Source organism: Nicotiana tabacum, chromosome 16 (genome assembly GCF_000715075.1).
Source record: "Nicotiana tabacum cultivar K326 chromosome 16, ASM71507v2, whole genome shotgun sequence".
NCBI lineage: Eukaryota > Viridiplantae > Streptophyta > Magnoliopsida > Solanales > Solanaceae > Nicotiana > Nicotiana tabacum.
Window position 1 is genome coordinate 46,002,733 of NC_134095.1, and position 15,725 is coordinate 46,018,457.

The window sequence follows — 15,725 nt, forward strand, 5'->3', positions numbered from 1 at the left end:
AAACTGATCATTTCTTTTCTTTTTTTGTAAAGGCCAATAAAAATCAAAATTTGAACATGAGTCTCGTTTACATGTACGCCTGTTAAACGGATCTGGACAGATCATCATGCAAAAGCCTTCTAAATGTCATATTTACCCTCCAACCTTTACCCCCAAGCTCCACCCTCCAATCTGGTATTCTCGTCATTTCACTAACGTAAATAAGCTAAAATTGAAGGGCAATTGCGTACATATAATAGTTCTTTTAAATAAAAAAGTGACGCCGTCAGATTAAGTATTAGTCGGAAATTTAAATAAACGGTGATCGGCGTTAAGTCCGGCCGGGCACATGGGCCCTTGTATTTTCCTATAAATAGCCCCCTCCCCACTCTTCTTTTTTCACTAGCATTCGTTCTCTCTCCCCTCTCTCTCTAAAACTCTGTCTCTCTCGACAGCTCTCTCTACAAATACAAAGCACACCACCAACTATAGAAAACTTAAGAGAAATTTATTTATTATTATTCTATTATTAAAATTTGTTTATTATTTTAATTGTTTTTTTCTTCTTTGACTCTTTCTAGATTTCGTGGTGCTGTTTTGAGGTACTTTTCCCCTCTCTCTCGCTCTCTCACACACACTCTTTCTCTCTCCACACAGTTTGATTACTAATTAAATTAAATTATAAAGTAAATAAAAATAGATCGAAATAATATATAGAAATAATAGATCGAAATAGAGACTAATGGCTTTGATCTGGGGTTGAATGAATATGATGAATTTGGGAATTTCTATGGTAAATGGACTAATGGGTGATATTAATTAATTTGTATAATAATTTTTTTGATTGGTTGTTAGATTCTTGGAAACCCTAACTAATTGGGAATTTGTAAAGATTGAATCTTGTTTGATGGCTTCTTTTGGAGAATCTTGGCTGGTAGAGGGTCAATCTGGTACTAATCTGAAAGGGGTGCTAGGGGTGATTTAGTTGGGTAATTAGTTGTTAGCTGTATTGTTGTTTATTTATTTTTTGTGTACTGAGTGCTGTTTTGTTCACATTGGTTGGATTTGTTATTGATGCATCATTTATATTCTGCTGTAGTGGGTAGCTATTTATGCCATTACTTAATTGTATATTTTAATATGTGGGGATGGAAAGCTAGGAGTGTTTATGTGTTATTGGAGCTATTTGATGAGTTTGTATCAGTGGATGTGGGTCGGTCGATTAATAGAGGTGAAAGATTGAGGATAGGGTCTCTTAGATATTGTTTTTATTGGGGGAATATGGTTTTATCTTATCTATGAAGTCATAGATATCTTGTAGTGCTATCAAAGAATGTAAACACACATTTTTTTGATGTATTAGGATATAGATAATTTACTAAATGAAAAGTCACGTGTGTAATAAATTTGAGAAGAACTCGTACTTCTTTCGATGGAATTTGTGTAATTGATCTTGATTTCCAGCTTTCCTGTCTTCTTAGCCTTGTAGCTGTTTTTTTAGAAGGGCCCGTAGTTGCTTTTTCTGTGTATTTGGTTGTTGAGGCTAATCTGTAATTGCTAGCGTGGTGTTTATTTCCAGGGCTTGAGCTTGGTGTTGAATTTTCAGTGTCTTCTGAGTTTTCTTTATTATTTGGTTGATTTTGAAGCAGTTAATCTTTGTGATAATGTAACATCAATAAGATTTAAGAATTTAACACATAGCTTATGTTTACTTTTTTCTTTTGATTTTCCTTTTTCTCCTGCAAGCAGAATTGCTGATTAAGATATTAATTTGATCATGCAGGCTGTAGCTATACGTTCCTGATTTATGATACTGCATCTGTAGCTGTGAGTGCTGACCGCTAAAGCACTTCATTTGCTTCATGTTTAGTATTCCAATTAGACGAGGATGATGTAAATCTTATGTACTTGGCTGGATTGCAAACCAAAGTGTTTGATGCTGTGACTTTTTTCCTTTAATCAAGTTTGTTGCTTTCCCCAAATTGCAGAGTATTTCTTGCTTTTAATGTTCTGTGGGGAATAAAGAAGTTAGAATATTTGCCCATAGCCCTTTGAGAATTAAATATTAGCGAGACGTGGTGGTATAAGCTTCTTTTGTTCAGTGTATATGCAATTATATTTGAGATGGGTTCTAAAGGAAGGCTGTTGTTTGATCTTAATGAACCCCCTTCTGAGGATGACCAGAACAATGATGGTGTCCTCTGTTTCCAGCCTCAGAGAGCAGTCCCCTCTTCTAGTACCAAGACTTCTGAGTTTTTGGCATCCTCTGTTGATCCTCCGGGGATAGTAAACAATCATGCTTTTTCCCATGCTTCTTCTGTTTCAGGTTTTCAGCCCTTTGTACGGTTGAAAGGTGCAGAGGCATCTAGAGCTCCTGAGGAACAGAAGAGTGCTGGGGCCTCAACTTCCAGTGGTGCTTCATTGTCTAAATCAAGTCAGGAACATGTATTGAAGGCTGTGCTCCAGCCAGATCTGAACTCTCTCGATATGCAAACTGCTGAAAAGGAAGAAGGTGAATGGTCTGATGCAGAGGGTTCAACAGATGCATATAAAAATTTGGGGATCAATGATAAGTTGAATACTGATGTTGATAAAGCTACGCATGAGAAATCAGCAGTTGAGCCGGTGAGTAATAGTGATAAAGTTGGCTCTGCTGATAATGCTTCTCAGGATAATGAGAAACGGAATGGTGAAATTTCCAATATTTTTTCTTTAGAATTAGATCCAGATACAAATGATAGGAAAAGTAATAGTAGCAGAAATTCTGAAACCAGTAATAAAGCTGATATCGCCATGGATGGTCAGGAGGATTCTGGCCAGGTGCCAAAGCATAGAGAGATTAGAGGTGCAGAGGCAATTCATGCATTAAAGTGTGCTAACAATTTTGGTAAGCGCCCTAAGATTGACCAACAAAAGGAAGCAATGTTGGGAAAAAAGCGCAGTAGGCAGACCATGTTTCTTGATTTGGAAGACGTTAAGCAGGCAGGTTCAATAAAAAGTACTACTAGACGGCAAAATTTTCCAGCACCTATTACTCGTATTGTGAAAGAGTCTCGTACCATTCCTCCACCTGCTGAAAAGAATGGGGAAAAGCACAGTCAGCAACTTGTCAAAGATATAAAACCAATTGAATCAACTAATGAAGGCAACTATCCTATGGAATCTAATGATTCTAAATCTGAATCAAGTGCTGATGTGAACCTAGCACCTCTAGGTCGTCCAAGACGGATGAATAGTTCGATTGACCTCACATCTGAGGCTCAAACATCACCTATGCCTAGGCTGAGTTCTTCGAAACATCCCACAGATCTGAGACAAGGTAGAAATTCACAGGTCCCTGGTAGGAAGCAGCCTGCTCTGACAAGTCAAAGTTCCATGGATCCAAAATTTGGAGCCAAAAAACCTCCGTCCAAGAAGCAACCTATAGTAAGTAGCCAGTCCCAAGATACATCTGTGGAACGTCTTATTCAGGAGGTGACGAACGAGAAGTTTTGGCAACATCCAGGTATTTTCCAGTTCCACTTGCATTATTATTATCATCATTGTGGGTTATTACTGTGACTGTATCAGCACGGCTTCATGAATTTTTTCTATCTCGAACTTTTTATTCTTTTCTGTGCTTGTAAGCAATGTGACATAGCTTATGAACCTTTCCCTGATGATTTTTTTGTTTTGTTTTGTTGGGTTGGGTTGGGGTGGGGTACATCCAGTTTTCTAATTGGAGAAAGGCTCCAAATTAGGTTTTAATAATGAGCATTGGTCTTGCTGTGCCTAGTAAGGATAGTGATATGGTAGATAAGCATTTATGTTGTTGTAGATGTTTAGTTATTTCTCTTGTTAGAGATTAAGGATCAGAACTTGCATTTCCCTAGAATATTGTTAGAATGAGTGATGTGCAGATTTCTCACCTTTTCTTGTGCTCTGTTCGTGTTGTCAGATAATATGAAATCCATTTCTTTTAGGATTTACTTCAAAGAAGCAAGTATGTGTTCTTGCTCAGCTGGTCATTCAAGATTTGGTTAATCCTTTAAACTTCTTTTATGTTGTATTTTTCATTTTTCTGAGAATCTGAGTGGCCGGACCACACATCAGCTGAACATTTTCACATCTCTCTCTCTCTCTCTCTCTCTCTGTCTTGTATGATATGTGAGTTTCTCTATGAAGGTGTATGTTTATTAAATGATATATGCTTTGTACTGCCACTTTCTTCTAGGTTGGTATAGTGACCTATTTATAGCATCCAGTTTTATGGAATGCTTGGTGAGTCAGGATTTACCGTTTTAGCTTATTGAGTGGTTGTGTTTGTATTACTCAGGCCCATGCATACCAAAGGGGATCCTCCAGCTTCATCTGGTGGGCATCTCAATCATCAGGATAGCTTGTGGGATGGAAGAATTTTTTGTCATCTCAAAGTTAGCTATATGATTTTTAGTGTTTTTTTCATGATCTCCATGGCTAACCTGTTCACATGTATCAGGAGAAAACACTGAATACATTTTTGTGTTAGCTATTTTTTATTTTTATTTTTAAAATGTGCTCTGATTTGCTCCTTTGAAGTGTCGTATTAGGCATGTTAGTAGTGAGTAGTGACTAGCATTGTACAGCTCCTTGAGTCTCATAGGGCTCATCTTTTTTCAATTTCTTATTTGCCTTGTGTCAAAAAGTGTTGTGGTGCATGAAGTGCCGTCATATGGTTTATTATTAAGGAGTGAACTTCTCTTCATATCAGATGAAACGGAGCTTCAGTGTGTTCCTGGTCACTTTGAATCTGAGGAAGAGTATGTTAAAGTGTTTGAACCTTTGCTCTTTGAGGAATGCCGGGCACAGCTGTACAGTACTTGGGAGGAGATGGCTGAATCAGGAACCCATGTGAAGGTCCATGTTAAAAACATTGAACGGCGAGAAAGAGGTATGTTAAGGCAACTTTATTTATACATTTATTTTGTTTTATTCTTTAACTCGGATATGAGGGACAACTTTTTTTAAATACCAAATCCATATTTGGGAAGCTATTCAACTTTTTAATGTCGCGTCTTTGCTTTTGAGCTACTCTGCAGGTTTGTTTTTTCATTTCAATCTCTAGGATTTCCTAGTTTCCCGTGTATCAAGCGAGACAAGATTTTACTGTATCAAGGATAACATAAGTGTTTGATTGGTCCATACATATAGGTTACTCTTAGAAAGGCTCCCTTCCTAATGAAAGAAAACACACACATACAAGAGAAATTCAAAGAGTGGAAGCTGTGGTCGGCCTAGCTGGAATTCTTTTCCTACCTATCTAATCGGCACTGCATTTTCTTCTCCACAGGATGGTACGATGTAATCCTTATTCCAGAATGTGAGTGGAAGTGGTCATTCAAAGAGGGAGATGTTGCAGTTCTCTCAACTCCACGTCCTGGGTCAGGTTGGTATTATAACATTTTGTTGGAGTGTATGTCAAATTTTCTGCGTTTCTTCTTCTTAATTTTAGTATGACTTCTAAACTTTGTATCGACGAAGCAGTCCGATCACGGAGAAGCGGAACCTCAACAGTTGGGGATGAAGAGCAGCCTGAAATAACTGGTCGTGTGGCTGGTACCGTGAGACGACACATACCTATTGATACTCGAGATGCTACCGGGGCCATCCTGCACTTCTATGTTGGAGATCCGTTTGACACCAACAGGTTAGTGACTAGGCTTTTAACTGCTTCCACCTTCCTTGAGTAATGAGCTAACAGTTTGGTATTTGTTCTTTCAGCAATATTGATAGTGATCACATACTGCGGAAACTACAACCAAGAGGCATCTGGTTTCTGACTGTTCTGGGTTCTCTAGCAACGACCCAACGAGAGTATGTTGCTTTACATGCATTTCGGCGTCTTAATCTGCAGGTTATATCTAAACCTAGCTCTTGCCCAGGATGCTTCTTCTGCTATCTGTTTGAATAACGAACTATGGTCTTCTGTGCAGATGCAAAATGCAATTCTTCAGCCAAGTCCGGAGCACTTCCCGAAATATGAAGAGCAGACACCTGCAATGCCCGACTGCTTTACGCCAAACTTTGTTGATCACTTGCACAGGACATTCAATGGCCCGCAGCTGGGAGCAATCCAATGGGCTGCAACACATACAGCTGCTGGAACTAATGGTATGACAAAGAGGCAAGATCCCTGGCCTTTTACTCTAGTTCAGGGGCCACCTGGTACAGGTAAAACACACACTGTGTGGGGAATGCTGAACGTCATCCATCTTGTTCAGTATCAGCACTATTACACAGCATTGCTCAAGAAACTTGCTCCTGAAAGCTATAAGCAGAATAATGAGAGTAACTCAGATAATGTTGCTACTGGATCCATTGATGAAGTCCTGCTAAGCATGGACCAGAATCTCTTCAGAACCCTCCCAAAGCTATGCCCAAAACCTAGAATGCTTGTCTGCGCTCCTTCAAATGCCGCAACCGACGAGCTTCTTGCACGTGTTCTTGATCGTGGATTCATCGATGGCGAGATGAAAGTTTATCGGCCTGATGTTGCACGAGTCGGGGTGGATTCCCAAACGCGTGCTGCCCAAGCAGTCTCTGTAGAGCGGAGAACTGAACAGCTTTTGATGAAGAGTCGTGATGAAGTTTATGGGTGGATGCACCAGTTGAGAGCTCGTGAAGCTCAGTTGTCTCAGCAGATAGCTGGCCTTCAAAGAGAACTAACAGTTGCTGCTGCTGCTGGTCGTTCACAGGGATCTGTCGGAGTTGACCCTGATGTTCTTATGGCTAGGGACCAAAACCGAGATTCTCTATTGCAGAACCTTGCGGCAGTGGTTGAGAATAGAGATAAAATATTGGTGGAAATGTCCCGCCTTCTGATTTTGGAAAGTAGGTTCCGTGGTGGTAACAATTTCAACATGGAGGAAGCTCGTGCTAGTCTGGAGGCTAGTTTTGCCAATGAAGCTGAAATTGTTTTCACTACTGTCTCAAGTAGTGGGAGGAAATTGTTCTCTCGTCTCACCCATGGTTTTGACATGGTAGTCATTGACGAAGCAGCCCAAGCCAGTGAAGTAGCAGTCCTTCCTCCTCTTTCTCTTGGTGCAGCACGGTGTGTTCTTGTTGGGGATCCGCAGCAGCTTCCTGCTACTGTTATCAGCAAAGCAGCCGGAACTTTGATGTACAGTAGAAGTCTCTTTGAGAGGTTTCAGCAAGCAGGCTGCCCAACTATGTTATTATCAGTGCAGTACAGGATGCATCCTCAAATTAGGGATTTTCCATCTAGGTACTTTTATCAAGGTCGCCTTACAGATAGTGAAAGTGTTGCTAATCTGCCTGATGAAAGTTATTACAAGGATCCTTTACTAAAGCCTTACATCTTTTATGACATTACACATGGTCGAGAATCACATAGAGGTGGATCTGTTTCATATCAGAATACCCACGAAGCGCAGTTCTGTCTTCGTTTGTATGAGCATCTTCAAAAAACTTGTAAATCTGCTGGTGTTGGGAAAGTTACTGTAGGTATAATCACTCCTTACAAGCTGCAACTTAAATGCCTTCAACGGGAATTCGCGGATGTTTTAAATTCTGAAGAAGGAAAAGACATCTACATAAATACTGTGGATGCTTTCCAGGGTCAAGAGCGTGATGTTATTATAATGTCATGTGTGCGTGCCTCAAACCATGGGGTAGGGTTTGTTGCAGATATACGGCGAATGAACGTTGCTCTTACTCGTGCAAGAAGAGCTCTTTGGGTATGTTATTTCGGTCTCCATTTATGCACATAATTCATATCCTCTATGTGCAAAGCTGCTATGTACGAGTTAATAATAACTTACCCTTTATTGTTTTTTTTATGGGTAACTTACCCTTTATTGTTCTCTTTACAGGTAATGGGAAATGCCAATGCTCTGGTGAAATCAGAAGATTGGGCTGCATTGATTGCTGATGCCAAAACCAGAAAATGTTACATGGACATGGATTCTTTGCCTAAAGAGTTCTTGCTACCCAGGTCAGCTTCTCATGCTCCTCCACCGACCAAGATGGCTAATAATAGAGGTTACAGATCTTCCTTACGGCACAGAATATATGATACACACATGGAGTCCAGGTCAGGAACACCTTCAGAAGATGATGAAAAGCCAAATGCGTTACAGGTAAGAAATGGGAGTTATAGGTCTTCCAAGCCATCACAAGAGAACTCATTGGATGATTTTGATCAATCTGCTGATAAATTTAGAGATTCCTGGCAATATGGCATACAGAGGAGGCAAAATACAGCTGGAATTGGGAGAAGAGATCTGTAGCTGATGCCCGTGAATGTGTGCCATGCATCATGGGGACCAACCATTTTAGTTCCTGATGTTATGACTTGCTCCTGGCTGGGAGACTGGTTGATGGCATAGCTATGCATGCTGATCGTATGTGCAAGAGTATGGTTTATTGAAAGGACTTCTTGGTGATGCGAGAATGGAAGACTATGGCAGTAAGGAAGCATTTCTGCTCCTATAGACTTGCTCCTCCTGGCTTGGACAGCTCTTGATGACGCAGCTGGTCCAGCTGGTCTTGTTTGCAGAATATGGTTTGAGGAAGGGAATTCTTGTTGATGAAGAGAATGGAAGGCTATGCTGCAACAGAGAGATATCCTGGTGGATTATGGTGGTACTTGGAAGATTTTAACAATTTGATGGGATTTTGAGCAATGGGGGCTCCCAGTCGTGGCTGAAGTTCTTTTGCTGATAGATTGTAAAGGTACTTGTTTGAAACTTATGATGACTTGAAATTCTTGACTATATAGGTACAACATTCTCATTTCTTTGAGATTTTCAGACAGAGCACTTAGCAACTTGTCATCAAAGCCTCCGTTGGGACAGAGAAGAAAGTTTATCCCAGCCAATGATCTTGGATACAGAGCCATTTGTGGCTTTAAAATGTGAATTCTTCTTGTCAGAACTAGTTACTGGTTGCTTCTCTGTCAATGATGTATTACCATCGAGACTATCCCAAGAGTTGGAGCTCTGTTAAGTAGTATGTCTGACACTGGCGTCATTTGTGCCATGTTCTGAATTTGAGCAAGACAACTAGTCCATGGAATGAGGCCCGGGCATTAAGAGAACTGAGCTGACCGTGTGGGGAAATTGTTTCAGAAAGTTACTGAATTCATTTAAGGCTGAGCATGGAACTCCGGTGATATGGTAGCCTGTGAATTCCAACCATTACGAGCTGATGAACATGTCAGGATGCCGTATAGACTGAGAAGTGCTGTTATTTGGTTCCTAAATGTTGCTATGGAGGCCCTTGGCAGATCCTGGACTAGTTCTGTACATATTCTTGTCAAAAGCACAGTTCTTTTTATTAGGTTGTCTAATACTTAGGGATGTAGCAGAATTTCACATTTTTTCCCTTCCCATAAGAAATTTTGAAGTTTATTTTTCATTTTTTCGCTGCGTTCTCCATGCTCGATCTATCTTTGTATGTTCACTACCTTGGGAATGAATGATATGTTTGTTGGTGATGTATGTGCATTCTTCGCTAGTAGTACTATATTCGGCGCCTGGCTGTATAGAAGGGTTCTGTTGGAGCACACCTTGATTGGTTAGCCTTAAAGGTTTAGCCCGAAGTCCTAACCCTAGTAATCTAAAGGTCGCTCGCTAATCAATGAATTTTGAATTGTAATTTGTATGTATTAAAGTGCGGAGTTTGTTGTTTAATGAATTTTAAATTAATGAAGTTTGGGGCATCTGTTTATCCTGATATCCAATAATTTGCCTTTTATACAATTTAAAGGTTCTAACATTTGTTGTTTTTTCTTGCAACCTGGGCTTTATCATATATACACTATTCAACAGACTTCTTAGCAAATTCTATTTTCGCCTGTATTTAAAATAGTCCAGGTTTTTTAATATACTGCCGATTAATCACATCTATCAACGAAATTAAGAAAGTAGGATGGCCCTTTAAGTAAATTCTCTCAACTAGTAAGTAGCATTTTCTGCAAAATTCACCAATAATTGCTCTTAACTTCATGTACTAACTCTAAACTGGCATTGCTATTACTTAAACACAGTGGAAAAGTTTAATGTTTGCTAAAACTATTCCTAGAGTGGTTTGAGATTTTTTAAGAAAAACACAAACATAGTACTTACTATATAACATAGGATTTTAACAATTGACGGCAGCGAATATTAATAATGGGGGTATAATTTTGGTTAGCCATTACTAATCTTGACCAAACACGCGAACGCGAATCGGATATGACGATTACTTTGTGAATAATTTTTACTTTTTATGCTTCTTTCTTATCTTCTAAAAATTGTTATCTTTTATCTGTATTGATTTGTTTCGTAATCTTATGGATTTTTTTGGGTTAGATTTAATCAAAACTCTTAAAGACTTTTCATACGCGAAGACTTGGGGGTTTGTGAAAATTTTAAGCGGAGGGTGGTTGATTTCATGACATTACCGGTCTATATGTGACTGCTATTTAAATGAGGACACACGAAATACTAGTCTCTTAGGCCCCATTTTGATTTGGTTTGAAAACAAAAAAAGTTCTAAAAATAATTGTGCGTGCTTGAATTTAGTATGGAAGAATTAGTTTTGACAAACTGTTGTGTTTACATTTGTGTTATAGCTATTTAAAAAATCACTAAATCCTAAAACATTTTAGGCACTGAAATTTGGTTTTTCAAAATAAATTTGGTATTAAACATCTCTTATATTACCGTCAAAGTTTACAATCTGATAGTACTTGTGAGAGTTTTTCATGTTCAATGTTTTCACTATCTTCCTCCCATTCCCTCCCTTGATTCCTTATGTAATAAAAAAACATTTAAGAGAAAAAAACACGTTCCATATTTGGCATAAACCAAACCTATTGGTTTTGGGGTTTCATTTTTTGAATTTTTACATTCCTATGCCATATAGTAAACTATATTACCCTCAATGTTTAAGGTTTGATATAATTACATTTAGTATATCTAATTATCAATTATATACTATTATGTGTTTTAACCGTACATTAATGGTACCGTATATCCCTCCTATCATATTCCTCCAAATCCTCCACGTTTCTCTCTCCCAAACCCACACCCTCACCCACGTATTCCCCACACCTACATTTCTTTCCCATTATTTCCTCCGCTAAAACCATAGAAACATATGTAACCCCCACCATTAACGTCCAATTTCAAGCTTTTTCTTCTACAACTAGTCAAAATTAAAGTCAATTCTTCAAAGTTCATACACACATTTACCTTCAGCTTCAAATTTTCTCAATGAAGAAGAACAAACCTTCAAAGCACAACCCTAAAAAGGCTAGAGAAGCTGATATACCTTCTTTCGATTTGGGTGTATTATCACCACATTCACCCAAAAAGCATGGGAAATCTGCACATGCAATTGTAGATAAGAAGCATAGTTTTTCTCCGCGTCAAATCAGGGCTGAAGCTAGAACTAAACAAAAACATGATTTCGATGCTGGAGAATCTTCGAGACCAATCAAACAAGCGAAAAGGAAAGGAAAAGAGATAGTGTTCGATGATGATTTTGTAGAAGATGTGCCTATCAATAAACCTGGAAAGAAAGCGAAGGTGTCTCCCAGTTCAAAAACTCCCAAAAAGAAGAAAAATTCAAAAAAGCCCCTACTGTTAAATCTCCTAAAAATGTTCGAAAACAGTCATTGGTGAATGTAAGAATTTAGTAATTTCTTCACTAGTTATTTCGTTTGTTTTAGTTGTTAAAAATCTACATAATCTGTGTTTTTCTGCTTTGTAGATTATTTGTCTTCATTTTGAAGATTAATTGTAGCTATATTGATCTGTTTAAAATTGTAGATATTTTGTAGTTATTTTGTATATAAATTGCAAATGTGTCAATGTTCTTTAAGCACTGAATTAATATGAGATTATTTGTCTTCATTTTGAAGATTAATTGTAGCTTTATTGATCTGTTTAAAATTGTTGATATTTTGTATATTTTTTGTATTTATTTTGTAGATAAATTGCAAATGTATCTATGTTTATTAAGCACTGTATTAATGTGAGATTATTTATATTTTGTACAGAATGAACAGTTTTTTGCATCCCATAATGTTGATTATGGGGTGCTTAGATTCCAGACATTATGTGACTCTAGCATTCCTAGCCCAATTAAAGAGTTTTTGTCTCCAAATGGTTTGAAGCTATTCGAGAAGACATGCTTTGGTTATTTACTGTCATTTCCCAATTTATGCATGCAAAATCAAGCTATTCATCTTCTTATGAAGTATGAATTGAATTCATCAGATGCTTTCTATTTTTCAGCTGAGTTAAAAGGTGAGAGGTTAAATTTTGGATTGAGAGAGTTTACATTAATAACTGGTCTTAGATGTCATACCGAGGTGACAGACTTTTGTTACACTACGAATTATGTCAGTAAGATAATGAGCAGTTACTTTCCAAATAAGGTAAAAGTGGAGAAGACATACCTAAAACAGATTGTAACCAACAAAAGCTGGGTAAATGATAAGGATGCAGTAAAGTTATGTATTCTATATCTCATAGAATTCTTCATTTATCCTTTAGAGAAAGACCATATTAGGTTGGTAGATCATTTTAGGTTTTATTTGGTGGAAACCGGTCAGTACGAGACATACTCATGGGGTATTTAGTCTTACAGACAGTTGATTGAATCAGTTAGGCACAGGCTAAATCCTTTCGTTCATTCTTATCTCATTTGAGGATTACCACTAGCCATGAAAGTATAGTTGTATGAGTGTTGCTCCTCCGTCAACACTGATATAGCTACAAGGATTTCTAATTTAATCCCTCTCATACTTAACTGGTCAGCTAGTAAGGGTCAGATTTGGTTAGCTGCAATTGAAGACAGAATGATCAAGCCTGAATGGATGAAGGTAAATGGTTTTTATTTATGATTATACAATTTACCTACAAAATAACAATTTGTCTACATATTCTGCCTTAATCAAGCTAATTTATTTTTTTCTAATTCAGTTCACCAACATAAATGAATCACCTGAAGAGCTTTCAGTGATGTCTTTGCCTGATAAAGTTAAGTACATAATTGAAGAGGTTGAACATATTTCTGAGGATCCCAAAGTTGATGCTCCTCCATTGGAACCCAAAGAATCAATTGGAAAAGAGGACAATGAGTCTATTCTTCATAAAATAATAAAGTTAAAAAAAGGTCTTGAGAAGGTAACATATATTCCTAAACAGCATTGTGATGTACACATAATAGTGCATCTGTTCTTTAATGTATGTTAAGACATATTCTGAAGTTAACTATGTATTTTTTAATATGTAGGTCGATGAAAAGCTTGCAGATATTAGGAAAGATGTCTTTGAAGAACTAGGTAGCCTTCGAGTGCTAATAAATGTGTCAGTCAAGACTGTTTTGCAGGTGATAAACTGTCAAAATGATCAAGTTGATGCAAAGGTAACATTTGAATTTTATTCATATTAACAAAACTATTTATGTCACTTTTAAAATATATATCCTAACTAATATAAAACTTTCAGTTTGCTGGGAGTTCAACCAAAAATACTGACCAACCAAAAGACAAGAACAATCAGCAATTTCAGTTCACTAGTGGAGAACCAGCGCAGGCCAACACCAACAAAACAGGTATCTACAAAATAACTCCACTTTATCTACAATTATCTACAGAATATCTATAAAATATATACAATTTGTCTATATTATATATACAAAATATATACAAATAAATACATCATATTGGCACAACTCTACAGATTTATGTAGATCTTATAACACACCTATATATCTTCTTAAACTGTCAAGCCACTACTATCCAGTATGAATTAACATTTTTAATGAAAAAACAGAACATGTTGAAGGTGCACTTGGTGAAGAAAATCATCCAGCACGTGTTGATTTATATACACATTTTGAAGGTGCAGTTGATGAAGAGAATGCAGGTATGAAATTGTATTCAGAGATATTTGCTTTATGTTTCAATATTTTTACCATTCTATTAAGCTAGATGTACATGGTGTTACAGAGACGGAAGATATGCATGCACAATCTCCAATTCACGGAGTGACAGTAGCAGCTCAAAGAGAACAGCAGAATGAGGAAGATGACAATGTAGGTGAAGAGGCAGAGTATGTGAATGTAGGTGATTTAGAAGAATCCGGAGGTGAGAAGAAGGGGGTTACACTTGATGATTTCAAGCTTCTTGATAACTTCTCCCAGTTGGTTAAGTCCGACAAGCCTATACAAGATGAAACAATACTCGTGCATCAAGGTAGAACAAAGCAGTCGGGAAAGCATGCCCGATCACCATTTCTCCCTTTATACAGTTCTGGTGGCAGCACCTCGGTTGGACCTCAAATTTTTCACCTCAAGCACCCATTTACTACTGTTATTGGTCAAAATGTAGATCCTGGGTTGTTGGATCAATTCAACAAGTGGTTATACCATGGTACAGACACAGGTTCAAAGAGGTTAGTTTGCACAACTTGACACTTTTATTCCAGTATCATCTTTTACATATCCATTTTATTCAACAATTTTATTTTAATTTCTATTTGTTTATATAGGAGGAAGGCTCTGTATTCTATAAAGAACAACCAAATTAAGCCATGGTTAGATCTTGGAGTGGAAACGGTTGAAAAGAATGAGTGGTTCTTTTCCCTGGCACACCCCAGAGAAGTCCTTAATGACTTGGTAAGATTCAATGTATTTGATTTGTAGATATTTTGTAGATAATTTGTATTTTGATTGTAGATACTTTGTTTTCTGTTTGTAATGTAATTGTAGTTATTTTGTAGTTTGTGTAGATTATTTGAAGATAACTTGTAGTATAAATGCAATCTGTTTTTTTTTGCAGCACATTGATGTTATAATGTATTACTTGAGAAAAAGAGGCAAGTATGACCCCCACAACAAGATCAGGTTTACTACAATAGTGTTCAAGACTATGATTGAACAAATTTATGAAAAGTTCCAAAATTCTCCTCAAGAAAAGAAGTTTTCTATTATCAAACCCCAGGACGTTGTAGCAGAATATATATTGGGGTATAGACTACTCGCAAATATTGCATGGGATGAAGTTAATTATATCATCATGCCAGTCAACATTGCAGAAAAATCTGACTGGGCGTTAGTTATTTTTGACATTGCAGACAGGCAACTTTATGCATATGATTCCATGGTCTCTTCACGCAATCACTCTATTGTTGAATCTTGTGTCGACAAGTTTTATGTTATTATCCCTTTGTATTTGTCATGCACCGATTCTTATGGGAAGTGTAAAGACATCAACTTCAAGAATACAAAGGCATACATTGGAAAGCTGTTACCGACCCTCTTAACATTCAGTGGATTGTCGGAGAGATACCACAGCAAAAAGAAGGATCACTGTAATAGAAAACTTCTTTCTTTCTATACATTTAACCCTTTTTTCTAATCGTTTGGTAAATATTGATATTTTTTTTATCTTTGCAGCGATTGTGGTGTATTTGTTGCTGCCTTTGCAGAGTATGTTAGTCTTGGAGAGTTATCAATTCCGGCAGAAGACCTTTATGATATTAACCAATATCGTAGACGCTATGGAGCTCTACTTTGGGACAATGCTAGAAAGAAGCAGGAGCATGGGGAAATTAGTGAAAGTGAGGTGACAGACAAATTGGCAAGGAGAAAAGGTGCACCAGCTTTGAATGAGAAAAATACGAGTCTAGAGGAAGAAGAAGTAGTTGTAATGTTTTCTATGGAACATGTAGTACAATTATTTAGTTGATGCTAGTTTAGAAGAAAGATGG

At 37.4% G+C, this 15,725-nt stretch overlaps 1 protein-coding gene across 2 annotated transcripts; it reads left to right on the forward strand.

Annotated features, from left to right (window-relative positions):
* Positions 1-378: 378 nt before the first annotated feature.
* Positions 379-9,458, forward strand: LOC107790615 (putative helicase MAGATAMA 3). Of its 2 annotated transcripts, XR_012700032.1 has the most exons (9): positions 379-581; positions 1,763-3,484; positions 4,709-4,888; positions 5,288-5,383; positions 5,482-5,644; positions 5,719-5,851; positions 5,931-7,694; positions 7,830-8,691; positions 8,770-9,458. XR_012700032.1 is itself a non-coding variant. In XM_016612567.2 (8 exons), exons 2-8 carry the CDS (start codon positions 2,104-2,106, stop codon positions 8,244-8,246), a joined length of 4,134 nt encoding a protein of 1,377 aa, XP_016468053.1. In that variant the 5' UTR covers positions 379-581; positions 1,763-2,103; the 3' UTR covers positions 8,247-9,458. The 2 variants fall into 2 exon arrangements, 1 of the variants encoding a protein (XP_016468053.1); XM_016612567.2 differs by having other exon boundaries at positions 7,830-9,458.
* The last annotated feature ends 6,267 nt before the right edge of the window (positions 9,459-15,725 follow it).

Excerpts from the sequence above, each read along its gene's own strand:
- LOC107790615 (XM_016612567.2), top strand. The coding sequence starts at position 2,104 with ATGGGTTCTAAAGGAAGGCTGTTGTTTGATCTTAATGAACCCCCTTCT. Across the intron at positions 5,384-5,481 it reads AACTCCACGTCCTGGGTCAG|TCCGATCACGGAGAAGCGGA; the intron begins GTTGGTATTATA and ends TCGACGAAGCAG. Across the intron at positions 7,695-7,829 it reads GTGCAAGAAGAGCTCTTTGG|GTAATGGGAAATGCCAATGC; the intron begins GTATGTTATTTC and ends TTCTCTTTACAG.